Genomic DNA, 27,414 nt, shown 5'->3' with positions numbered 1-27,414 from the left:
GATATATTAATTTACAATATAAGATTAAATCCAGTTATTAAGCTATGAGATACCTAAGGCACAGGCTTGAAAAATATTGTTTTAATCTTATGATTGTACAATTTTGTATTCGTAGAAAACTGGATATAATACAATGCAATACACAAGTTTTCAATATAGCTGAGCATCGTCAGTTATAATCCACTCGATATTTATCGGTTTTGAAGCGATTTTTTAAAAAAATGCTTTATTTTTTTCTTGCCTGACCGCATTATACTCAGGAAATAAGATTAACTAGGCTTCTGATTTTTTAAAATGATTCTCCTTTCCAAGACACCAAAGTCTAAATTTTGTTTTTGTCTGTTCACAAGAACGATAAATGGATGTAATTTTTTTTTTAAATACCCAATGTATAGTTATTTTCGGATACTCATATGTTATAATCTTATTTTTAATAAATAAAAAAGTTGTACATTTTATACAGATATTAGATGAAATTATATTATGTAAAAAGTTTGTTCAGATTATATTTCATCAAATGGTTTGTTAAAGTCTAAAATGTTAAAAGATACATAAAACTGATTCAGCATTAAACTAGTTTTATTTTATTGTCAAAATTGGTTTGAATAATATTTTTAATAAAAATTTATTTTGTGTGTCATTAAATTTTATAAATCCCCGAAAAATTTGTGTTTTCTAATTACTCAAATAAGACATTTATCTTAATTAGGAAAACTCTACAAATCTTTATCATAGACAAAAAATAACTTTAGAACATTATTTTAGTAAAAATTAAATCAACTGCTAGGATAGTATTTTTTTCAAAAAGACGAAACTTTTCATGACCTACGATAAACTTTCCTGTGAAGAAGTTGCTGGGAAGTCCAAGCTCTTTATTTTTGGGGAAGTAAAATGATGGTTTTCAGAGTTTCAGGGGGGGGGGGGGGTAAATCTAATATATTCTTGAAAATTTAAGAGGATAAAATGACGGGTTTCAAAGTTTAATGGTGGTAAACACCCATTCACCCCCCTTGGACGGCCATAATATCGATGTCGATGTCAGCAAGATCTTTCAGCACAGATACCCATACAAATAGACAGACAAACATCCTTTTATTTTTATTTAAGGATTAAATTTGTAAGCTTGTCATTAATAGCACCTTGTGCTTTAAGCAATATTTTTATTTTTTTAAATCTATCAATAAGCAAAAAATATACAGTCAAATGTGTTTTGTTATTTGATATTTTATGGATTTTTAAATTCTAAATTGTCTATGAGCCTGTTATCTTTGCAACTAGCAGGGAGAATCAGATTAAAACAAAAAGTGAGATGAAATTATTCAAATGAGTTATTAGACATAGAGATCCAGTACAATTTTTAAAAAACCTCTCTCTTACTTTCAGTCGCTGTCTACCTCTCTTTGTCTGCATTTCTCCTTCTCTAAATTTACTCTTTCTTATCTTGGGACAATGTACCCCCCCTCCATCCCCACAACAGTTTTTCTTTTTATTTCAAATATAATGGGGTTGGGAGTATCAGTTCTTAGTAACAGCTGGGATCTATTGATAAATTGGTGTACATTCTCAATAATGATACACAAAATTGCCCCTTCTCTTTATATTACAATTTGTGGTTGAGACGTTTGAACACTTAACTTAATGAATCAACAATCAAAATTCACTGAAAGTCCCTAAAGTTGTCAAGCACACGAATAAGAAAACGTTATCATAAAACTTAGGGAACTAGTGTAGTAAACAGCCCAAGGTCCATTCCCTCCCTGCAGCAACAGAAACCGGCAAAAAAAAACTTGGTGCAGAAAGACATCCTACCTTTTATACAGAATAATTTAAATATCCCTCTAAATAGAATATATCTATTGTTTATTTAAATCAAAATGAACGAGAAAAAGTAAAAGAATACTTTTGTGAAATAGAAAAAAGGGAATTATAATAGACGTAACATTTCTGTATGGTCCTAAGTAAATTGGCAGACTTCTTATGCCTATTATATACACATTAATTTTTGTTCATAATCTTTAATTAAAAAACTGTGATTCCCATAATCAATTCTACTAAGTAATGTCCCTCAACTACAGCTGAAAAGCACGTAGAGGCTTCGTGATTTTTAAAAAAATTAATTTCATTGTTGGTAAAGCTGACAGGAATCTAGAAATTTATAGTAGATATAACTATACAATTTTACCTCATCATAAGGATTTCGGAATAAATAACAATATCTTGAAATTAAAAACCAAAAGAACCTAGTAAAAGGGGTCTGACTCTGATTATGATGTAATAAAAAATTAGCTAATGAGAGGCCAGTATACACTGTAATTGACCAATGGTAAAATTTCTAGTGGCCTCTCATTGGCTAATTTTTTACGTCATAATTAGAGTCAGACACTTTTACAAGGTTCCAACAAAAATTTAAACACAAAAATGTACTTATGATTAGTCTAAAAGAACTCTATATTTAAGTAATGTAGAGATATAAAAAGTGTGAAACTAAAGTTATGCTAATTAGTCAACATTCTATCTTTCTAAATTTTACGGGGATACGACAATGGACCAAAAAAATCTGTCCTCGATACTTGCGTTAATATTGTTGTTTAGCTTGGTCTATTGGTCTATGAAATGGGAATAAATATATTGGTCAGTTTGTTCATCCAGTAGGAGGGGAGGGGTGGGAGGTATTGGGGTAAAGGGTATGGCTAGTGGGTATATATATTTGAGAACATTGCGAGTTTTACAATTCGTTGGCTTTAAAACCTAGATATTTTATTAAATCTTGATTGGGTTGTACAATAAAACAGTGTCCAAACTTTTCATTAAATAAAATGGGAGCGAATATCTTTATCGTCCATTGTCTCATCGCTTGAAATCCCTGGCAATAATAAATATCACACAAATTTATCATTGTAAATTTCTATATGTACTTGTAAATATTTAGATGAAAAGGTTTCGTGATTTTTTGTTTAAAGATAATGATAAAGCATACATTTTAACAAGGGCCTGCAAACAATTATATGATAATAATAGTAAAGGTAATAACTTTGACTATCGCCTGTAAGGTTATGGGTACGAATTTCGACTTGAAGACTTTTAAAGTTAGCCTTCTGCTGCTATGTCAGAATCGCGACATCATGTGCAGAGTAGGGAAAATGTCCTGACCCAAGGATAGGTGCAACTCTTCACCATGCATCGGTAGGGCTTCCAGACACAAAAAGAAGGCCGTGCAATCAAATTTAGGTTGGTTGTCTGCAAATTAGAGTAAAACACTAGAGGGAGAAATCAGGGGCGTCCAAGCTTTTTTATTTGGGGGGGGGGTAATCATTCCTTCCCCCCCCCCCCCTTGGACGTCCTTGGGAGAAAGGGTTAAATAACTGCAACCTTTCTATTGGGTCATTGAAAATCAACCAATGGTGTCGCTTATATTAACACAGCCAAGTAGCAGAAAAATAATTAAGAAGCAGACGAAAGAGGTCTTTAAAAAGAACTTAGTAGTTGTCTGTATATACATCTATACTATAGATCTGTTGTCTGCAATAGCTTAGATGTTATTGCTTTAAACCTACTATAAAGATCTAAGGTATCAATCAAAGGTAATTTACAAACAAAAATTTTAATATAAAAAAAAACAAGTAAAGAACAGACAGGCAGACACGCGTTGTTTTAAGAGTAGATTTGTTGCTACGATTTTTATCCTATCTGTATAAGATATATTTAAACTGGGTGATGTATCATCTCTACTTCCTTTCATAAAGTGTCCGTACCATGTAACAAATATTGGCCCACACACTTACTTTCCCCTAAGTGGCCTTTCGAGCAATAATTACCCCCCCCCCCCCCCCCTATCTTTTAACTATATATTAAATATTTTATTCAAAGTCACAAAAGCATAGGAAAGGCCAAATTTTAAGTAGCCACCCACGAGAGGTTAAGGTGGTAACCGCTAAATAAATAAAAAAAGTTTTTTTTCATTTTTTACAATACTATTATATAAATTAGTTGCTATTTAGTTAGAGTATACCTTTTTAAATTATAAATTTCGGGGATATTGTAAGAACACCTTGCAATAGGAACAGAGTTCATCAACATACAAAAGTGTTCTGCAAAAAAAATTAAAATTTAAAGGAAAATTTTTTTTTAAATTGTTTTTTCAGATAAACCTGATAATTTTAGTTTTTTGGATTTTTGTGGCTTCTACTGTAGCCTCTGGGCGTTTTGCTCTTAGGAGTTAAAGCTATCACCTCTCTTTTGCTTCGGAAAAGTTATTAATTTAAAATATATACAAAATTTTGTTGTTGAAATGGATTAACCGATTGTTTGTTATAAACCTAATTAAACATTAAAAACTTTCCTAAATAGCAAAATCAAGTGAATCCAGAAATTTGTATTTCATTTTAATGAGACGATGTCCTTTCCTTAGATAATAGATATATCCTATTATATAAATTAAAAAGCGTTTTTTGTCTGTCCCGAAGGATCTCACTAAATGCTGAACCGATATTGTTCTCCTTTACAGTAAAGCTTTTTATAGGTCCTGGGAAGGTTTTAAACTATTTTGAGGAGGGTGTCTTCACCCTCCTCCCCCCAAAAATATTTTCTTACTTTTTTGAAACTCAAATTTAAAATGGGATGAGGTCAACTTTTCCCTCTCCTACCTTAAGTACCCATAGAGGCTTCTAGGGGGCGTAGCCGCTAGTTATTTTAGAAAGGGGGAATATGATTTTAGCAGTTTTTCCATCACACTTCATCAAAATATTCAAGTTTTTGCGAGAGCCAAGTTTTTATGTTGATATCTTTTGTAAATGTGTTTAGTTCATGTATATTTTAAATGAAGTTTTTACTTTTTACTCCTAGACCTAGATATAAATTACATCCTCATTTAAAAATAACAGGATCTCTATCTGTCTGTTAGTAAAGAAGTATCTCGCTAACCGCTTAACACATATGGTTCTCCTTTACAGGATACCTTCTGATAAATACTTGGAAGGTTTATAATTACATTGGGTACCATCACCTTCCTAAAAAAATAGCTCCTAGAAAAATTCCCTCCTCCCCCCCCCCCCCCATCAGCATTTTTTTTGCATTTGCTTTTAAATCTAAAATAAAAAAAATTAGAAGCCTCTAGTACTTTTTAGAAGGAAGTAATAACAATAACAAAAGTTAAAATTAAGATTTTAAAATTGAGAGAGGGGACAATGGGCTGTTTATTACACTGGTCCCCAAAGTTTTATAATGACATTTTCTTATTCATTGGCTTAACAACTTCGGGTCAATTTATTAAGTTGTCAAATTATCGGCCATTGTCTTATCCCTTTAGATTCCTGGATAAGATTAACTTTACCGCTAGCTATTACCAGGACGGAGAATACAAAACCTTAGAGTGTCAGAATTGATACTGAGACTAGGACTAAACCTTGAGGATCAGAACAGCCAAGTTTCACAGAAAACGCCAAAACGGGATCCATTAGATTTTGGAGCATTGTGTATCCATAAAATTTTGTAATTTTGCCAGGTGGATAGATACATCCCCCTCCTTTTAATTTTTCTACGTGGTCTGTAACACAAATTCAAAAAGCAGTTAAAGTTAAATTAAAGAGAAGCTTAAATGTCCATAATATCTTCAAAATCAATAACAAATTTTATATTCTAATCTTTTATTTTCCTTTTATCATGATTTTAAAAGATTAATATTTATGATAATAATACATGTATAAACTTTGTAGACCCATTATCAAAGCAGCAGTCAATAGGAAAACTGACAACATGTACCTAAATTATTAAAACCAAGGAATCAATAATGTAATAGTTATTTATCGCATGGTATTATAGACAGCTTTCCGTGGATATTAAAATGCAAAAATAATAAGATTAAAACCTAAAGCCCGTGTAACAAAACTGGCAATAAATTATTATTTGATTTTAATTTTGTGGAAAATTGTCTGTAATTTGATGCTAGACATAATTTTTCTAAAACAGCGGATATTAATCGGTTTTGAGGCCATACAGGAAAATTTCCCTAATTTTTTGCTTTACTACATGTTCCAAAACTATATGTTTTTTTTTTGGTGAATTAAGCAAATTTGAGTTGTCTAGCTACACTATCCACCCTCCTGAAAATTAAAGTGAATTGATTTTTTAATTTTGATTAAATAATCTTTATTTACCTCATATGTGTAAGATTATGGTCATTAATAGTTTCAGGAAGAGTTGTCAACTTTTCTTTCATATTCTTCAGGGTTTCTATAGGTCTTGATAAATACTTGGCAACTCTGAAAAAATATTTAAAAATTATTTTATAAGTAAAAAGGCAGATGTTTTTTTTACAAAATCTTGACCAAATATTTATACCTTATTTTCTTCCGATTAGGTTAATTGAACAGATCTATAGTATAGATGTATATACAGATAATTACCTGTCCCCCTTTTCCAACGACCTTTTTTGTCTGCTAGCAAATTATTTCTTTTTAATTGGCTGTGTTAATTTTTTCTGACACTATTGGTTAAATTTTCTTACAAGTTCCTTAGGATTGAGACATTCAGTTATTTAACCCCTTCCCCCTCTAGTGTTTATTATCACATCGTATTAGAGACAGCTTTCCGCAGATATAAAAAAAATATTAAAATTAAAACCTGTTTTGTTAGACCTAATTTAATATTCTTGGAAAATTGTCTATACATGATTTTTCAGTATGGCTGTGAACTGGTTCTAATCCAGAGAATATTAAATGGTTTAGAAGCCATACTGGAAATAGGATTATTTTCTTACTTTATAAAATTCTTGAGCAGTGTTCTTGGATAGTTAAGTGTCTCCAAATTTCTTTGTGAAAGCTTTCTTGACTCTTTTCTGGTTGATTTTCTTCTTCTTTGTACACCCTCGGGATAGTCAGATATATGGATACCTAAAAAAATAGGTTCATTAAAATTCTAGAAAGATAGTTGTTTGGTTATGTATGTCCATTAGCTACGGAAAGATTATTCCTATAAAGTAACAGGATCTGTGTGTGTGTCGATGTCTGTCTGTAGGATCTCGCTAACCTTTACACCTAGTTCTACTTTACAATGTAGCTTCTCATAGGTCATGGGAAGAATTATAACTATTTTGGGGAGGTTACCATCACCTTTCAAGAGAAATCTTCCCTAGAAAAAATTAACAACCCACCCTCCAAAAAAAATTTTTTTTTATACTAAAATAAAAAAGGGGGGGTTCGAACTCAACCCCCACCACCTCAAGTGCCCCCAGAGGCCCATAGGGGTGTAGCCGCTAGTATTCATATATATGTTGGCAGCATTTAAATGTTGAAGAATAAATGTAAGGTTTATACTTTATTATGGCAAAAACATGACAATATTGAATTTATAGAATAGATTGGATTGAATCAGCTATATATAATCTAAAAAATTGGAGAATGTATAGAATGCAAATGTAAGAGAAGCAGCTAAAAGTATCTAATAAAAAATGAGGTCATACAATACAAATGAAAGGCCAGTATACATTTTACCATTATTCAATTTAAAATGTATTAAATACTAGCCTATCATTGGCCATTTGGATTGTAAGCTGATTCAATGCAAAAAAAAGGTATATTTTTCCAATATCATTGAAGAAAAAACGTAAGAAAGTAAAATTTGATTTGGTATTATCCTATTCTTAGGGTAAGTAACTCATTTAAGTTCAGGTTCCTTAACCTGGATATTTTTATACCTTGTTGGAAATCCAGAAACTCAATAGGAACATCTGAATAGTTGAAACTTGGAGACCTACTCAATGATCCTTCCACGGAGCTAGCTGGGGTCATCTCCTTGGATCTAGTAATAAATAAGGATCAAAAATATAAAAAAAAGATGATTACGAGGAATATAGGGATGGGACAATGGGCAATTAATTTAATGGTTCTCGCTAAAGGCCGTTAAAATGAGATTTATCCAGAAAATTGGAAAAAAATATATATATATATATATAATTTAGATTTCAGCGGGGTATTAGAATGAGTTCTAAGAAAAAAAGGCATTTGTTTGAAAATTAGGTTACTTAATACTATATGTTAAGTTCAGCAGCATTATGTGCACTAGTCCCAAAAGTCTTTAAAATTAGCGAAATCAAGAAAAGGTTCATTAATTAAATACCCAAAGTCCATGACAACCAAAAACTAAATATTAGATCTATTGCTCATACCCATATCTCTGATGAATACATCTAATTGGAATTTAACTATTGATTTTTTCTGGCTTCTTAGAGTAGTTATCTCTTTAGATTTAGTAAAAAAAAACAAGGATCAATTTTGAGAAGGAGCGTACGCAGTACCTTCCTGGGATCTTGTTTGTTGTATCTCTATGCATTAAAGACATGACTATATAATTTACAAATGGATATAGAATATACGTGGATATTATGACAGAGGAAAAATTGTCGTCAATTTAGGTTGCTAGCATGGATATTATTTATTAGTCAGTTCGTTCATCCAGTAGGAGGGGAGGGATGGTGTAAAGGGGGTTGATGTGGTTGAACGCTATTTTAGCCGGCTACAAGATTCAATTTATTAGAGTACATGATAACATGGTGTAGCATCCAAGTAATTATATATCCATTAATTTGCAATGTCATTACAAGGCTTAATTGTAGAGACGCTGTATAATTAAAACCCAACCTTCTATTGAACTCAAAACTTTCCTCAGATTCCAAAACAGGGCTCAACTCACTTTCGCGTCGCTTCTGGTGACAATAGTAATATTTTTGATTATTTTTAGCGTTACAATCCATTAAAGTGCCTTGTTGAAATAAGTAAAAAATAATTTCTCGGTATAGGAAGAAATTCTAATTTACTTCAAAAATCAAGGAGTGGGGTTGAGTGTTTTGGCAATTGTTTTTCTATTGATAAACAAGCCGGGCCAAAAATATGTAAACTTTCCTATCTATGAGCGTATTTGTGAATGAGTAAGAGTAACAATATATCATTGTTTTAGAGTAGTTACGCTACTTACAAATAAATAAATTACCTTAGGCAAAGACTCTTTCCTCTTCAAATAGGACTCATTCTAAATTTAAATATATCTAAAAGTGTCGTCTAAGTTAAAAAAATTAATCGTTTCATTGTCTAAAATTGTCAAGGTTTTTCATTTGTAACAGCTGGTTATAGGCAGGGATTAAGGGAGGGGACAATGGATCGAATATTCAATTTTTAGGAGTCTCAGACTTTGGGTACTGGCTTAAAGGGAATGTGAAAGAATTTAGCAGTTTCTGACTGAATTTGGGTACTAGCGCATTAAATGCCGCTACTCAGTTATGATTTCACTTTACATGACGCTATGGAAATCTATTATTTAATTAACAATCCCTCAATTTTCTCATAATTTATTGGATTAATCTGGATTTCATGGCCTTTCTTTGATAAGTCTTAAATTGAATTAATTGCCCATGTCCCCTCCCTTACTCCCTGGGTTATAGGTATGTTAGATTTCATTTTTATATCTCACAGTGGGATCTTTTGCCAAAAAACGGGACATTTAGAGTAGACAAAAGTAAACTTCAATAAATAAGCTTGTATTTGAAGAAATTATGTAATTTCTTTTGCTTTAACTCGGAAATAACTTAAATTTTGCCTCTGTTAACTTCTAATGTGCATTTGGTAAGTACGTCTTGCTGTTTTGGAGGAGCGAAGCTACCCTATTTTTAAAAAATCTATAAAACTTCTAAACTTTAGTTAGGATAGGAATATTTTAACAAAATCAACGTCTATGTAAATATTTCTTCAATGCAAACAATGTTTGTGAACAAGAATATAGCGTCAGGTGCACCCATTTCGAGTCCCGGCATTTTTAGGTAGGTCCAGTATAAGTAAAATAGGACACTTATAAGGCATGTTTTCAAATATTTTTTTTACAGATATAAACAACAATAACATAATTTTCAAAACACTTTTGATTTTGTGTTAATACCTTTATTCTAGGTCTAGCTATCTTCATTTAAAGTTTGTATAAGAATATAAGCATAATTACTTAAATTATATTCTCTCTCAAACGTATATTTCTCTCTCTCTCTCTGATGAGTATATAATGTTATTGCAATATTATAATTAATCTCCAAATTTGAATTTCTGCTGGACCAAAACCAGTTAGAACTACAAATTTTTTTAGAACACATGAAATTTAGCAAATTTAATTGCTAAAATAAAAGTATTTTTAAGTCATCTTTATTTAACCACTCCTTTATCCCTTAAATGTCCATTAAAACCGCAAGAACGGCAAAAATCGTTAAAAATCACGCCCACGGCGACAAATAACGGCGAAACGGTTCGCCAGAGGCAAATGATGCATAAGTCAAGAAAGATCCGCCTTAATAAGTTTGAAAATATTGCAGAGATGACTTTGGGCTTTAAAATGACTCCTTCCCCCTCTAACGGGGGAAAATTTGAAATTAACAAGAACGAAATTGTTCAAACCATGCAATGTAAAATGCTCAATTACTCAAAAACGGACAAGAGGCCCCAGGTTGTGAAAACTGTTTTATACACAATACATGTTGTATATTGATATTAAATATTATTGCAAAACCTGGGGCCTCCTGTCCGTTTTTGGGTAAAATGGAGAAAACTGATTTTTTGGGGTTAAAAATCTTAATATTTTTGGTGAAATTTTATCACAAAATGTCAATTTACACTACCAAAAAAATATTTTTTTAAATTTTTTCTTTAATTAGACATTGGTACAGGTATCTGAAAAGTACCTCAATAAATTTTTTTTTCATAAGATGAACATAAATGTATTTTTTGTTGCCTTGAAAAAATTGTGTAAAAAAATCTGGAAAATCATCAAAACTGAAAAGAAATTTTTCACTACCTTTTTTAAAAATGGCATAAACACGCCAAAAATTAATATTTTTTAAAAATTTCTTTTCTAGCTGTCTACTTACAGCCATTATTATGTCCTAGGATAGATAAAAGTCGATTTTAGATTTTTTGGATGTCCCGATTTTTTTCAAAAGATCCCACTGTGTATCTATCAAACATATCCTTATAATAAAGTAACAGGATGTTTGTGTGTCTGTGTGTCTGTAAGTTTGTGTGTTTGTACCGAAGGATCTTGCTAACCGCTGAACCGATCGGGTTCTCCTTAACAGGGTAGATTCTCATATGTCCCGGGAAGGTTTATAACTATTTTGGGGGAGGATACCACCACCCTCCCTAGAGAAATTAATTTTTTTTTTAAATTTCTCAATTTTAGAAATAGAGTTCAACGAAAAACAAACATCAAACGTATTTTTTTTTTACTTTTTCTTTCAAAATCTAAAATAAGAAATTGAATTATTAAATTCGACTCTCTCCTCCTCAAGTGCCCCTAGAGGCCTCTAGGGGCGTAGCCGCTAGTTCCTAATATAGAATCAAATGGAAAATATCAGTTTAGAACAACTAATAAACAGCAAAAATTCAGTTATATTTTGTTCTGTAGAAAACCTTCCCTAATAAAAAAATATGATAAAAAGTTTACTTGTTGGTTAAGATATGCTTTAATTTCTTCATAACACTCGTCCTGCTCCAGCTCGTGGTGCTCCTCTTTCAAACACTCAACATAATTCCTAGAATAAAATATGGATGACAACATCCATATAGACGAAGCTCTAATATCAAACGGTATGACAAACGAACATAAATATAATGTAGAATAAACATGGATATTATTTTATTCCGTCACGAATTTCACCTTATTAGAGAACGTGAAAACCTGGAGTAAGATCCATTTGTGTCTGGTATATAACATTAACCAATACAGAGTTACTACTGTTTCTAAATCGTTTGCCAAGTTTGCCCCTAAGTTTTATGATAACGTTTCCTTTTTCTTCGTGAAATTCTATTGAATATTGATTGGTTGGTTGAGTGTCCAAATGTTTCAACCACTAACAGAAGGGCTAATTTTGTGTATCACAATTTATCGGCCATTGTCTTATCTTTTTAGATCCATGAGCAAAGCTACTCTATACTTACTCTATTGACTCGACTCTTTTCAAAGTTTCCTTCATACATTTCATTCCACCAATCTCCTCACTCAGTTCAACATATTCAACAATGTCGTCCTAAAATGCAAAACATTTTTTTTCTCAATAATATGGTGTTTTCTTTAGATACAATATCCTTAATCAAATAATAGTTATTTATCGCATCTTATTAAAGACAACTTTCCGCTGATAGAAAATTACAAATTATAAGATGAAAACCCAGTTTTGTTAGACCGAGGGGCCAAAAACGCGGGATACCAAAACTGGTTTTAATATTATGATTTTTTTTCATGTTCGTGAAAAAAAAATTGTAATACGATGCTACACAGGATTTTTCTAATCCTGAGGTTATTATCGGTTTCGTAGTCATAATCTCGCATTTCTTAACGCGAAGGTTGTTCTTTCATATATATTCTAAACTCCGCATGAATAGCGTCTACCAGTGTCTAAGATGATTAGATGATTTGTTTCCAATATAAAAACTTACATTAAACAAATCTAGTTCTTTTGATAGATGTTTCTTTTGATTTTGTCTCAACTCTTCCACCATATCTCTAAACAAAACAAAAACAGGGATGACAACATCCATAAAAGCGAAGCTCTAAAATAAAAAGGAAGGACAAACGAATGTTAAATCTTGTGGATTTGACAAAACTTAATTAACAGAACATTGATTTGTCTAAACATCCATAAAAGCAAAGCTCTAAAATCAGAACAAATGAACAAGAGGTGGATTCTTAAAAAAAATTTGCCCCACTAATCGCTCAGTGGGGCAAAATTGTTTTCGTGAAAAATCCACCAAAAACACATTCAAAATCTACAAAAATTAAACAAAATCAAGAGTTATTAACATAAGATTTTATTTAATTTTTGTAGATTTTATATGTGATTTTGGAGGATTTTTCACGAAAACAATTTTGCCCCACTAAGCAATTAGTGGGGCAAATTGTTTTTAAGAATCCACCTAAGAACTTAATATTTAGGTAGAATATTAATTATAAACAAAATTGTACATAAATTTGTTGCAAAATTGCTTAAATACATGGTACTGTAAAAGGTCATAATTTATTTATAGAATTTGATTATATAGATAGATGCCTCGTTTATAATAGTGTACCTTGTTGTCTTAGGAATCATTATTTAAAAACTCAAAGTAATAGGACAATTATATCATACAAAAAGTTGTTGTCAAAAACAGTTCAAAATCTGCATGTTTTAAATGGACGTACGAACTTTTTGGTAACAATTAAAGAGTTGCTACGCTTTTTTTTTTCTTTTACATTTCACAAGAATTTATTTTAAAAAATGATGAATAGATGTACAATAACATTTCATACAATAATTTTGAAACCGTATATTTTTTTTATATTAGGGCATAACAATTTATTTTTAAAAAATGATGACGAATGGATGTACATTGGTACAATAACAATTACTACAATATTTTTGAAACCTTGGTTTATTTGTGATTAGGGTCATAACAACTTATTTTAGAAAAATAATGACGAATAGATGTACAATAACAATTTATTAATACAATAAGTAACCGTAGTTTTTTATGATTACGGTGGGTCCGTTTGTACGTACGTATGGAATTAATAGCTTTTTTTATTAATTTGTCCCATCAAATTCTTTAACAACAAGGGGGGGGGGTGCGTAATGACTTCTAAATTCAAACAGTGAGCAAAATGGTCCAAATATTAAAATGAAAACTTGCAAATGAAAAGAATTCAAAAAAATTTATTTTTAGGTTAGGTGAGAAAACCCTGCGGATTTTTAATGCCCTTTCTGTCTATTTTGATGTAGAAACCTTCCTTTAATTGTTTTTTGTTATAGTTTTTTTCCTTGGATACATTGTGTCTATTAATAACGAATTTTTCGATGAAAAGTTTCTGCATCAAAATAGACCAAAAAAAGCCGGTTTTCGCAGAGTTCTCTCAACTAACCCAAAAATAAAATATTTAGATTTTTTTTCATTTAGGTGTAGTACAACGCAGTGTAGGTACCAAGTTTCATGAATCTATGTACCTCAATATTTAGACCGTTCTGCTCATTGTCTAAGTTTAGATGTAATTACGCCCCCCCCCCCCCCCCCCTATGTGATATAATAATCCGATTGATCTGATATTGGAATACTTATTCCAAGGACAACAAATGTACAATGTTATAAGCGAAGCATCTCTGTAATCAAGTGCTTAACATGCTAGTATGTCCTTAAACATTATCCTGTATTTAATCAGTTTTAAAAAAAATATTTTTATAATTTTGTTTTTAATTATACATAAGTATTTGATTATTCAATTCTGACACTCGTACATGTGTTAATGTTCATTTGTCCTACCGTTTTAGAGTTTCGCATTTATGGATGTTTTCATCCTAATTACATTAATTACAGATACTTAGAGACATTATTTTGTTTACTTCAAATAAAAAGTTTATATTATATATTATTAGGCCTAATTACAACAAATTTCCATCATCCTCTTTTTATACTATGCCTACCAACATGCAATATCCCTTAATAAAAACATAGTAATCCCATTCCCACCTCACCTCCCAAACAAAAGAAAATGCAAACATTTAAAATCTTTCTCGCAGCCTGTTTTAGAGATATTGAAAGGAAGCCTTAAGGAAGTACACCATTTTAATTGCTGAAAGATTGTCACAAGTATAACCATTATTTAGTTACTGGCATTCTAACTTTTTTCCCTAAATAAGCTAATAATTTTACTTCCAACTAATTTGTGTTATCAGATGTCCTAGGAGAAATATTTAAAAAGTGGCTTATCCTATGGTCTAAATATTTTCTTATCCATTTATATCCTAACCCATTTGTAAACTAATAATATATAATATCCTGCCAAATCTTCATCTGTCGAAGTTATATCTGAATCTGAGCTTGATGATGTGTCAATAATACTATCTAATGGAATGTTGGCATTGGACGCTGCTGAGTTGGTCATTACCTTGTAATAACGTGTCTTGTGTTTGTTGACTTTCTTTTTGGATTTTAGAAGTTCTTCCAGGAACTTTATTTTAGCACCAACGTAAGTTTTGGCCTTTTGGGTACTCTTAGGTTGGTATTTTATTTTGTTGTTTTCATTCCTTTGAAAAGTCTGTTTTTTCTTAATAATTTTTTTTTTTGGACTCTCTCCACCGGCTCATCTCTACTCTAAATTTCCTCCAAATTTTCATCCTGTATTTTATCTTCCTCCAAAGGCTCACTTTGAGTTTCGACCACCACATTTTTACCCCCTTCTTCCAGATTCCCCTTCAAAATCCTGCTTGTACCCACAAAATCAGCCTTGCTTGGGCCTTGTGTACCCATTCCCTCCTGCTCCTCATAATCCTTGTTTTGTTCTTGCTGTGACTTTATGGCCTTGTCGATTGTCTCTTTCATGATATCAGCAAGGGGTTTTTTTCCGATCTGGGTTTCTTTTATTTTATCAACTTTCAGTGTTGTTGTTGGTATTAGCCAAAGATCATAGTTTTCATCAAAGGCTATGTTTTTTCCTTGGAGATTCCCTGTTATTTTTGTGTTGGCGATGAATTTTTTTGTTTACTCAAAATTTCATTTTGTCTCACACGTTCTCTTCTTATGTAGCTTGTTATGTCCTCCATTTTCAATTTTCTGCCAATAAGTTTTTCATTGACGACATTTGCGAATTTTTCTTCAATCCAGCGATATTTGACTTTATTTACATCTTGTTTGCCCAAAAAAATCTCTTTTCTGTTGGTGTCTTGCAATATTGCATCTTTTATTATTTTGCCGTGAATTTCATTGTTAAATGTCTCAAATATGGGGAGGGGGTTGATTTGTATTTCTTCTTCTATATTTTGTACAGGACGATAATCAAAAGCATCTCCATAATCATCATTGTCTTCTTGATGTTGATGTTGTTGGGGTTTTTCATGCTGTGTCAAATTTGAATTAGTTTTTGGCAGTTGATTCATATTGATAAATTGAGAACATGGCACAGGGCCTGCTGCAGCAGCTGCCGCCAAGCCGGGCGGCATTTGCACAGATGATCTCTTAGATAGGTTCCCAGATGTACACCCCAGCATGATAAATGCCTTTGCTGATGACTTAGTGGACTTAGTCACAGGTATAGATATATCAACCATAGAGGATCGCCTAAACCAGGATGCAAAGGTAATGGAAACCTGGGCCACAGACTGTGGCCTTAGTTTCAGTGCCTCAAAAACCAAAATCATGGTTTTCACCCGCAAACGCAACATCAGAAACCCCATAGTCAAGGTAAATGGTGAGTTAGTTGAAGTTGTTAAAACCTTTAAGTACTTGGGGGTCACTCTAGACTCCAAACTCACCTGGACCAAACATGTAGATAACATCACCAGGAGAGCCAATATTGTCATGAACCAATGTCGTATAATGCTTGGGAAAAATTGGGGGCTAAGACCCAAAGTGTGTAGGTGGATGTACACTAGTCTAGTCAGACCCATCCTTACATATGGATGTCTAGTTTGGCTAAACAGTGCCTACAAAACCACACACATTAAAAAACTAGAAAAGGTCCAGCGCAAGGGGTGCTGTGCCTCTCTTAATGCAATGAAAACCACAGCCACACAGGCCATGGAAATTATTTTAGATCTACATCCTATAGAAATTCATATTAAGGCTCTATCACTGAAAAGTTACCTAAGGTTGACAAGGAATGGTAACTGGTCACACAAGGAAGGAGAGGTCACAAAACCTGAAAACCACACCAACAGAGTTCTAAAATTGGCAAAAGAACTCCCAGATCTATCACTGCCAACAGACAAGCTCATCAACAAGCAAAGGGGTGAGTGTAATTTTATTAGTATCATAAAAACAAAAGATGAGCTGAACAAATATCAGTTTAAGCTCACTCCATCAAATGACAGCACCATTCATGTCTACACAGACGGGTCAAAAACCAAATCATGTAGTGATTTTGGCTACACAACCAAAGGTATCAATATCAAACAACAGGGATACAGGCACCTAGGTAAGATTGCCACAGCGTTCCATGCGGAAATCCTGGCAATGGAGGCTGCGGCACAACATCTACTAGAAATCAACCCCATAGGTAAAAATATTAAAGTACATATTGACAGCCAGGCAGCTATCAAAGCTGCAAGTAAGTATATAGTGGACAGCACCTGCGTGGCGAGAGCCAAACAGGCACTAAACAGATTAGGTAAGAAAAATATGGTGGAACTTATCTGGATCCCAGCACATGTAGGTCACAAAGGTAATGAAATTGCGGATCACCTCGCCAAGCTTGGCTCCGCAATGAACAACAAACAGGTAATCTATCCAGAACCACATGCACCCATTCCTACATCATACATCAATGGTATAATCAAAGAATGGGCCGACAGGGCTCATCAACAGAAGTGGATGAGTCCTGCTGACCCAAGATTCTGCAGACAAACACAAATGTTTCTGAAAGATGCCAGAAACAATGTCTGGAAACTCATCCAGAACAAAAACGGGACCTATGTCATGTATGCATGCCAGATCCTGACTGGCCACGCTAACACTAATAAACACTTATTTAGAATGAACCTGGCATACAACCCAGGCTGTCAACAGTGTGGATTCCATGAGGAAACCATCGAACACCTCATCGGCTACTGCCCCAGATACAACAAGCTCAGGCTGGAGCTATTTGGTAACAACACCATACGGACCAAAGACTTCCATACCTTGAGTCTTAAGCACATATTGAAATTTATAAAAAAAAAATAGGAAATTTAGAGTTTAAAACCACAAGTTTAGAGAAACATATATTATAGGCGGACATGGGACACCATGTCACAACAAGAGAAGGCTAACATATACTATTTAGGTTTGCTATATTCCGATAACCGAACCGATAACACAAAATATATTGGCATGTCTGTCTGTTTGTATGGATACTAGACTGCTTTGGTTCAGCTCTTAAATAATTCATGAATCTACCCTAACAGACAGACGGACACGTGAATAATTGAGTGGTTTCACTTCTAGAAATTATACCTCAATACGGCAAGTTCTTTATCTAAATCTACCAAAGAAGCAACATACTGATCTTCCTTGAAAAAAGATAAATTTACATTTTGAAATAGTTTGGTTTTCCAGGTCCTTACAAAAATGATTGTATGACTTAAGCAAAGCATTTAAAACAAGTATATTATTCAATATAATTCTTTGGTCATGCATAAAATTTCCAAACATGTAGATTTTGGAAAAATGTAAATTTTATTAAAAAATCAATTCTTGGATTCTCTTGGACAATGACAATTTTCATTTTAATTAATGACTGTTATTTATTATACTATAATGGAGAAATCATTTATATGTTTTTTTTCGGTTGCTATCAGAGATAGGTGTGTGAAATTTCAATTTGTGAAAGTATTAAACAATTAGGAATCTATTCTATAACCTACAATGTCCATTTGTCAGTTTTTCTGTTCAGCTATTAAAAAGGAATGGGTTATCCTAAGAATTTTGTGTCAAAATGGAAAAAAATACCTGTAAAGAAACTCTCTCTTCCAATGTCATTTTATCACACTGCAATAAATATATTAATGAGGATATTATCAGGGACAAGGGACTGACAAACAAAATCTTCTTCTCTCACCCCCCACCCCCTCTTACCCACTTCCTTTTAGTTACACTACAAAATAAGTTTCACACCACCATTATGTCAATAAAATATTCAAACTTATTGCAATTTCAAATTGCATTATATACAAAATTTAGATAATAAAAGTGATCACAACTGAACAGAGGCTAAAAAACATTCTTAAAAGTTAGAAAAAAAAAGTGTAAATGTCCAATATGGATTGTCAACTGTTTCTCTGTAGTCAAAATCTTGAGTTTATTATTTCACATACAAAATTTTACTTTCACAAAGCATTTGATATGAGGTATATTTTCATTCTTAAATAAAAGTATTATAATGTTTGTTTCTCTGTCTGTATGTTTGTACCAAAGGATTACAATAACCGCTGGACCGATATAGTTCTACTCTACAGTGAAGGTCCTGGTAAAGCTTACAGCTATTTGAGGGAGGGAACCACTACCCTCCCAAGATAAATACTTTGTAATCAATTACGAACAGTGTATAATGGTAGTTAAATCAATCTTCCTAATCACTAATATTAGTTACCTTAATTAGAAAAGTATGGTTTGTACAGGCTTCCTCCTTTTCCATCATTTTTATTGCCCTTCTTTTAAAATAAAATTAATCATTTTATAAGGATCATGGAAAGAAAACACAGTAACTGAATTCGTCGTATTTTCACAGTAGCTTTTCTCCTATTTCTAGCACCTGCGGGGCAATCATAAACATATATCTAACCTAACACAACGTAAATAACCTATCAAAAGTAACTGTGAAAATACGACGAAACCCGCTACTTCGTTTTCTTTCAATGATCCTTTTATAATATTTAATCTTCATGCCAAAAAACAAGGATTACAACATTCATTGAGGCGATGCCTTCAAATCAGACAGTTAGACAAACAAACATAGACAATTATGGAGTGACATTACTTATTAATGAAGGAACAGAATAGCTAACACTCGAAAATTTAGTTTTAAAAAGAAGAATGATTTTTAAATCAGAGATTAAGGTGAATAGATTCACACTTAGAGTAGATTAGCTTTATCTACATCTTTTTAAAATTTCTTTATATTCCCATGTCCCTTGAGAAACTACTATATAATCATATTTGGCTCTCGAACTGTACTACTAAATGATGTTGTCATCCTTGTTTTTATTCTAACCTGTGCTCTTTTGGTTTCAGTGAATGTGGTGGTAGTCCCTAATAAAAGGAAAGTGAATTTTTTAAGAAAAAAAGTGAAACATTTTAAGACACATTGATATTTTAGTGCTAAAATTTTATTTTAATAGCTTATTGAAAATGGAAAGAAAAAATAGATCCTTTATTCAATTTAACTTTTTTGTTATATATCTATAATATTTTTTGCTTTCGAATAGACCCCCCCCCCCCTCACTCTTTATATACTTGTTTTTACGCCCCTAAATTAAACAAACCTTGATATATAGGCCAAGTGTGTTCCATGGTTTCTTTAATTTTTTATTCTGTGAACCATATGAAATCTGTATGTATAATAGTGCTATCTAGTTGAAATATTTAACACTAAAAAATGCTTACAATAAGCTGTTTTATCATTGGTTTTTCAAGATTTCATTAATTAAAAAATATCTATTAAATTTACAATATAATTTATACTATCAGCTACGCCACTAGAGGCATCTAAAATATTTTTTGGCAGTTTTCTAGGAAATATCTATAAACTTCCCCAGGACCTATGATAAGTTATACTGTATAAAAGAGAACCATATTGGTTCAGCTGTTAGCGAGATCCTTCTGTACAGACTGAGTGAGATCCTTTTACTTTTATTTAAGGATTTGTATTATGTCTAATCAATTCATTTTGTTGGCTAATTATTGTTGCGCTACTTATGGAATGTTTATTTTTTTGTTTTTTCAAGATGGCATTTCCTTTGTAAAAGATTCTGGTAAGGCGACATTATCTGCATCTGCCTGTGTGTCAGAAGTATCTTTATCCTCACTATATAAGGTTTAGGGATAAAGAAGTATGTACATTCAACATCAGGAAGAAAAGATGATTCATCTTAAAAGGAAAATAATATTCAAAATTTACGGGTATAGTTCCTTTCGTAACATCGCACCTTATGGGGCGATTCTTCGTATTTTTCAGAGTAGCTTTTCTCCTATTTCTAGCCACTGCGGGGGGCTCTAATCCTGCGGGGCCAATTACCTAACCCTGTGAAGCAATCACCTATCCCAATATAACCTAACCTAACCTAAAATAACCTATAAAAAGCCATTTTAAAAATACGACAAATCGCCCCTTATGGGGCGATGTTACGAAAGGGACTATTCCCAAATTTACTGATATGTTTATTTCGTGAAAAATTAATGTAAAGTTGAGTAGAATGGTTTTCCTTCAAATCAGCATACTTATTATAATAATTAATAATTGAAAGAAATTAAATGGTAAAAATGCTAAAAATCTTGAAAGATTTTATGATGTGCTAATTTTTGACATTTTTGTCCTTGTTCTCTAGAGTATAATTCTTTTTTTCCTAGTGTCGAAAGGATCGTCCTGACTTGATTGGCTCCAACGAATATTTCCAAGGCATGAAAAAATATTAATTATTCATTTTTACAACTGCAAAATTAAATGTTTCGTTTAAACGAATTGTCACAAGAAATTTTGAAGAGGAAAATATAATTTCTAATTAGCCAAAAAGAAAACTACAGAGGAGCTTTATATAAAAAAAAATATAAGGCATCAAGGATAAAAAAATCAAAAAAAATCATAAATGGATGAACGTTTACGAGTAATTATAGAGCAAATATTCAATGGTCACAAAAAAGAGAGAAAATAAGGAAACAAAAAATGTTAGAAAATTACGAAACCTTTATAAAGGACTGGCTTTATTGAATTATGGTCGGACGGGCAGACTGACTGATGATGAATGGTAGGGCGCACGCACGAACTGACGAACAGACGGAGTAAAGTTAAAACATAAAAAAATTACCGAAAGAAAGTTTTTCTCTTGAATCCTGTCGTTGTATTTCTGGTTCCTTTTTAGAATATTTATAGTTTATCTTTTTTAAAAAACGTTTTTGGGACTTTCTTTTTTATAAACTTTCTGTGAATATAAAATTAAGTCTAGGGATCTTTGTGGATAAAACTACTAAGGACTATAAACTAATACAAATACTAATACTTTTTGATGTATAAAATCGGTTAAAAAGTATGGTCATTATAGGTTTGGAATTAACTAATCGAAATCAAATAAGGGTACCCAAGTGAAGTGAGAGTAGAAAATTTTAAAAATAGACAATGTAAAACTTTTCTATATTATCTAGCTATTATTACAATCAATTTTACAAAAAATCACGAAACCTTTGGAAGTAAGGTGGGGGGTATATCTTGTTTTTATGTAACTGAAGAGGGGTGGGTAAGAAGGGAAGGAAAAGGGGAAGGGGGTTGTGGGGAAATTTTCCTTTAGAATTGTTTGTCAGAATCACATTCCTCTTTTCCTGTATATTATAGAAACGTATTAAAAATATATTTCTTCTAAATCATCGTCGACCATACGACCACTCTTAAGTTATAGAGGAGCTTAGATACTTAATATATTCTGTATTTTGCCTGTTGACCAGTCATGTACACATTCCCGTCGGGTACTGATAAACTTCGTTGGCGGACCAACCGACGTAATCGGGACGTTGGAATGGGGTCCGAACTAAAAATACGTAATATATATATATATCTATATATCTATTCACTTTAAAATATTTATAATATTTTAACGATGCAGCTGACGAAGCCCAATCTGTACCACTTTTGATTGGTAGATAAAATGAGGGAGATGAGAGGAGAAGTGGGAAAGAAAACCCCTAAAAATGAAATGGATTTTTATTACCTTAGAGGAATCAAAGTGGTGCAAAAGTGGTAATGATTCGGCTTCGTCATGCAGCTTGGGTGAATTTCAAAGCCAAACGACAAATAGCAAAAGCATAAAACTCTGCTATATTATAATGCTTTTCTTTTTCTCACACACAAAAAAATAAACCTTTCTTTGGCCAATTTCTAAAAAATAAAAACATTTACTTTTTTCTTTGAAATACTTCGTCTCCCATTGCAGGTTGAAATAATACTAATCAAAATTATGACAAATGAGATAAAACAAGGTGACTAGAACTCAAAGGACGCACAGCTAGTTCGTAGCTACCTATAATTAAGTAAAAATAACGAGAGGTGCTTGTTTTTCGTTTGTTTATTACTTTGGATCGGGTTAGGTAATATTGTATACTTGATAGCCCTAAAGGGTTAAAGCACCACATGTTAAGGCTATACCTAGACACTATTGTTAAGCCATAAATAATAATCATAAAACTCATTTGCATGTTTATACTACATGTAATTCTATAGAGAAGGTTCGCTACTAAATATTGTGCTAAGTATCTTAGCCTAGTTTTATTTCATTTGTAAACAACAAAAGAGAGATAAAAATTTATACCTAACACATTAAATGTCCTACTTTTTTAGACAAATTTAAATTTATGAACAAGGATACATGTTTTAGCAACACGGAGCCCGTTCTATAAATATTTTGAACATTAGAAACCCCAGAAAGCTAAAAAATAACAAAAATCAACTTAATATGTAATAGGAAAACTTTAAAAGATATTTTTGTCCATTAAAAAACTACTTCCTTCCACCCTTCCCCCCTACTATTTTTATTTTTAAAAATTTGTTTGGAGTTGTGTGCTTGCTAAGCACTTTGAGGGAAAGCACTTAATTTTCTATCGTTAAATTGATTTGATATGGAACCTAATTAATAATTAAAATTGTGTATATGTTATATTATTTGAAATAACCTTTGTCACGTAACCATGATATTATCAACACACACACAATTTACAATTATGTCTTAATATTCTTACTGCACAAAATAAGGTGTAGTGTAATCTAGTATAGTATCTAGATGGTTCATCTGACCTCATATGTCCTTAGAAATTCAACTATTCATAACTAACCTAACATATGTTTTGTCATAGGGTTCATATTATACGAGGGAAGAAATTTTTACATGAAATAATTTACTTTAATTTAGCTTTATCCTAATAAATGCGACAATTTATAGCTGACTCACAATGCAAACGAAATAAAAAATATCCCCTATAACATATCTAAATCTGTAAAATGTTTCAACGAATGACTGTACCTCCATTGATATCCTATTGACTGATTTAGAGAGTAGGTATCTAACTTATCTCTATTTGTGTGCTAAGTCGCGGGATATAAAGAAAAACAGTATTTACGTTGCTCAAATGGTTTTGATAGAAAGTGGTCATGGCTGACTTAGAATCGACATCCTAATGATATTGTAACTGCATATATATAAGGCTGGGTCGATTTTGGACATTTTTTTTCTGAGGCCAAAGCGGGGATCTGCACTCAATTTATATAGATATAATACACCTCTGGATGATTTAAAATTTATCCTAAGTCTTAAAACCGCTGACGACCAGACATTCAATTGTAAAGCTATTTGTAAATGGGAGTCAAAAATTTATTGAATCAGAACTATGGCTTCATGGTGCTCGCTGGAAAGGCCTTGAGGAGCTGAGTCAGGAACTTTTGTCCGTTTCAAAAAATCTCGTTCCTAGCCTGAGAAAATCTAAAAAACCTCTACAAATTGGACAATTCTCAAACCCTAAAAAATTGTGTTTTTTTTAGTGATTTCTAAGGCTAGGAACGAGATATTTTGAAACGGACAAAAGTTCCTGATTCAGCTCCTCAAGGCCTTTCCAGGGAGCACCATGAAGGCATAGTTCTGATTCAAAAAAAAATTTTGAATGTCGTCTTTGCATACTAATAAGTAACGAATTATATTTTTAAGTGGTCGTGTTCTAAAACTCAATTTTTTAAAATTCTTTTTTGGTCAGAAATGTTTTAAGGTTAATTTTATCTGTTGCATATCCCCGCTTTGTCTAATTCCGATATGAACCCGGACTAATATATATTGACATAATAACGACACTATTTGTTAAGGGGTATATTTGCATATTTTATGCTGTATAAATATTAGAGTAAAACACTAGTGGGGGAAAGAATTAAATAACTGTATCTCCCCATCACAGTGTCCTTGTGCCAACTCTCAATTGGGTCATTGAAAGTTAATGGTATCGATTATATTAACACAGCTAAGTAGCAGAAAACAATTTGGTAGCAGACGAAAAAGATCATTGAACAAGGGAGGGAGGTAGTTATCTGTATATACATCTATACTATAGATCTATTGTATAAATAAGTAAGTAGTGTGTTATATTGATATATTGTCCATTATGTAGAAAGTTAATTTGGGTAATCCGTTTGCATGGTCAAGTAGCTTGTAGCAGCTAATTTAGGTCAGCTAAAATCAGTTACATTTTAAAGTGTTTCTTTGTACAAAAAAAAATATATGATTATTTTAAAACTTTTAAATGAAAAACTTTTTAAAAACACTTGAAATTTGACATAAGTTAGAATCTAAATTAAATAAACTTTCTTAAATCAATACTTCTGAAATGTCCTAACTTATCATATTAGTTCATAGTTACTGCATATTTTATTCACCTTATATTAGTTACTTTATGTAATTATCAACATAAGGTTTTTAGTTTGTATTCTTGGAAAAAAATTTAAGTAATCAAATGTCTTAATTTTTAATAAAAAAAATAATTAGGTATTAGAGATAAACTATAAATAATTTAAATTATGGGTTAAAAGGTTGGCGCTTTTAGTTTTAACCAACCAATTAAGATTTAGGAAAAGTTTTTGAGTCAACCAATGAGAGTTTATGAATCTTTAAGGGTCGGTTCAATTTGCAGTCCATCCAATTGTCCCCTCCCTCCATGACAAAAATTATGTTAAAATAGCAGCAACTAAAACTCAGATGGGGTAAATGGATGTTTACCTTTTTAAATAACTTGAAAGTCCTTGCACATAACTCACCTTTTCATAAATATTTGATTTAGAGTTGCCTGGTTGCTTTATTGTGCTTAATATTTCGAACATACGGATTAGCTGATGGACAGCCCTGAAATGTTAAAAAGTTTTGCCTTTTTAAAAAAGAATTCTTATTTTAGAAAAATGATAATTTTGCTACTTTCTTGCTTTTTATCTCATTTAGCAGATGCATCAAACTATGTGGCATACAATAAGGTAATTTTATATATTCTAAAGTCAATGAATGAGTGATTGTCTATATTTACTTGTATGAACTTTAAAAATCTGTTTTTTAATGGAAGGGAGAAATACTTCTTGTAGCCTTAACTCTAAGATTGAATGTCATTTGCAAATAGCATAAAACCTCTATGAAAACTAGAGAACGATTGGTTCAGGCGTTACAGAGATCTTACATACATACCTAGATTGACAGAAGCGATATTGCCCTCATCCAAAATAGTTTTAAACCTTCCCTGTAGTCCTTGTACCTATAACATGGGTAACCATATCGGTCCAGCGGTTAGCGAGATACTTTGCTAAAAACACACACACAGACAGACACAGAGACACCCTGTTACTTTTATAGAAGGATAACCAAAAAGTAAGGATGCATTTATTTATTGTTGTCATCCTTGCTATTATAAAGGTTGTGTAAAAAATACACCCCTTTTAAAACACTGATTGCGCGGCTTGTGTTAATGGTTAAATAATTTCATTTTCCAACCATCCAATGTACAAACAGCAACAAAGATGGTATTCATATTGCCAAAACTTAGAAAACTCTAAGCTTCTCTAACGGTATGTATTGTATTTGTCTATCATTAACACAAGCCGCGCAATTTGTATTTTAAGAAAATGGTCCATTTTTTGCACATCCTTTATATTTAAGAATTACGAGCCCTGGTCAAGTTTATACTCAGAAGGGGAGCAACTCTCGGAATATCTGGAAATAGAGTAAGTTTTTCTGACATACCCTGCAAATTTATGATTAGTTTGTAATCTTTCTTCTAGAGGCATGAAAAAGTGTGGGGGGGGGCATTAGAGGGAAGTCGACCCTCTACTTAAAATTTTTATCAAATTGCTTAAATACATGATACTGGTTAAGGACATACTTACATTTTTAGGACATCATTATAAAGATGCATTACTTACAATATTATACCATATATGTTGCCGTTGGCCTAGAAATTATTCATTTAAAAATGGTTGGAAAAAATAAAAAATCAACATGTTTTAATGGACGTACAAACTTTCTGGATTATAAATTGTCTACGTTTTCTTAATAGTACCCAACTGTTACAGGAAACATCATGCAAAGCATGAAATCGATAGGAAAATCTATCTGTTACTGACAGACGTACGGACAGACCCTAAATATAGAAAAGCTTAGCTATTTGAAAGATAAATTTTTTTCTGCTAGGGGACTTTTGGAAAAAGAACAAGAGCCATTATGGTCTACTGAGCCGATGATTACTTTTAAATTGGTGGTTCAAACCATCAATATCACTGAGGTTTTATTTTTGTTAGTACAATAACATTTTTAATTATTTTATCCTTGTATGAAATTAACAGGATGTCTGTCTGCTTGTAACAAAGGATATCGCTAACCACTGAACCTAGGTCCTGGAAATTTTTTGAGGGAAGGTACTCCCAACAACTCAAGAAAAGACACATAGAAAAAAATACCTCCCTTCCCTCCCAAAAAATGTCTATCTTACTTTTTATTTTAAAATCTAACATTGAAGGCTAGGGAGGTCGAAGCCTCTAGGGGCCTAGCCGCTCAAAAAGTTATATTTCAACACGCTAAAATTGTCTTTATGTCTTTTAAATTTATCAAATAATTTTAGGAACTGATGGATTTAAAAAACGAGGAATTAATTTTAAATAATTATTTATGAACAA

At 32.1% G+C, this 27,414-nt stretch overlaps 1 protein-coding gene and 1 long non-coding RNA gene across 2 annotated transcripts; one reads left to right on the top strand and one right to left on the bottom strand.

The window, feature by feature from the left end:
* Positions 1-5,625: 5,625 nt before the first annotated feature.
* LOC145329685 (uncharacterized) lies at positions 5,626-22,671 on the bottom strand. Its single transcript, XM_080174045.1, has 19 exons — positions 22,630-22,671; positions 22,168-22,261; positions 21,548-21,593; positions 21,092-21,143; positions 20,483-20,553; positions 20,009-20,076; positions 19,738-19,775; positions 19,117-19,177; positions 18,477-18,515; positions 17,982-18,037; positions 12,462-12,528; positions 11,964-12,052; positions 11,470-11,557; positions 8,983-9,021; positions 8,634-8,698; positions 7,691-7,794; positions 6,755-6,887; positions 6,153-6,257; positions 5,626-5,757 (listed from the first exon to the last, which is right to left on the bottom strand). The coding sequence occupies exons 1-19, from the start codon at positions 22,656-22,658 to the stop codon at positions 5,673-5,675; spliced, it is 1,329 nt and encodes a 442-aa protein (XP_080030171.1). The 5' UTR covers positions 22,659-22,671; the 3' UTR covers positions 5,626-5,672.
* Positions 22,672-25,650: 2,979 nt separating this feature from the next.
* LOC145329975 (uncharacterized) lies at positions 25,651-27,403 on the top strand. Its single transcript, XR_013883196.1, has 4 exons — positions 25,651-25,728; positions 26,402-26,466; positions 26,933-27,023; positions 27,360-27,403. It is a non-coding gene; the product is annotated as an uncharacterized LOC145329975 (long non-coding RNA).
* The last annotated feature ends 11 nt before the right edge of the window (positions 27,404-27,414 follow it).

Source organism: Acartia tonsa, chromosome 10 (genome assembly GCF_053477335.1).
Source record: "Acartia tonsa isolate MP-2025a chromosome 10, ASM5347733v1, whole genome shotgun sequence".
Taxonomy (NCBI): Eukaryota; Metazoa; Arthropoda; class Copepoda; order Calanoida; family Acartiidae; genus Acartia; species Acartia tonsa.
The sequence above is the reverse complement of the archived record's forward strand: the minus strand, read 5'-3'. Positions and strand labels throughout refer to the sequence as shown.

Bases quoted from the DNA above. Each gene is read 5' to 3' on its own strand.
- LOC145329685 (XM_080174045.1), bottom strand. From the start codon at position 22,658: ATGGGAGACGAAGTATTTCAAAGAAAAAA. The intron at 20,554-21,091 runs TAGGAAAAAAAG...CTAAACCTTATA, and splicing joins CAGGACGATCCTTTCGACAC to TAGTGAGGATAAAGATACTT. The intron at 7,795-8,633 runs GTTGGGTTTTAA...ATTTATTACTAG, and splicing joins AGTTTTGAGTTCAATAGAAG to ATCCAAGGAGATGACCCCAG.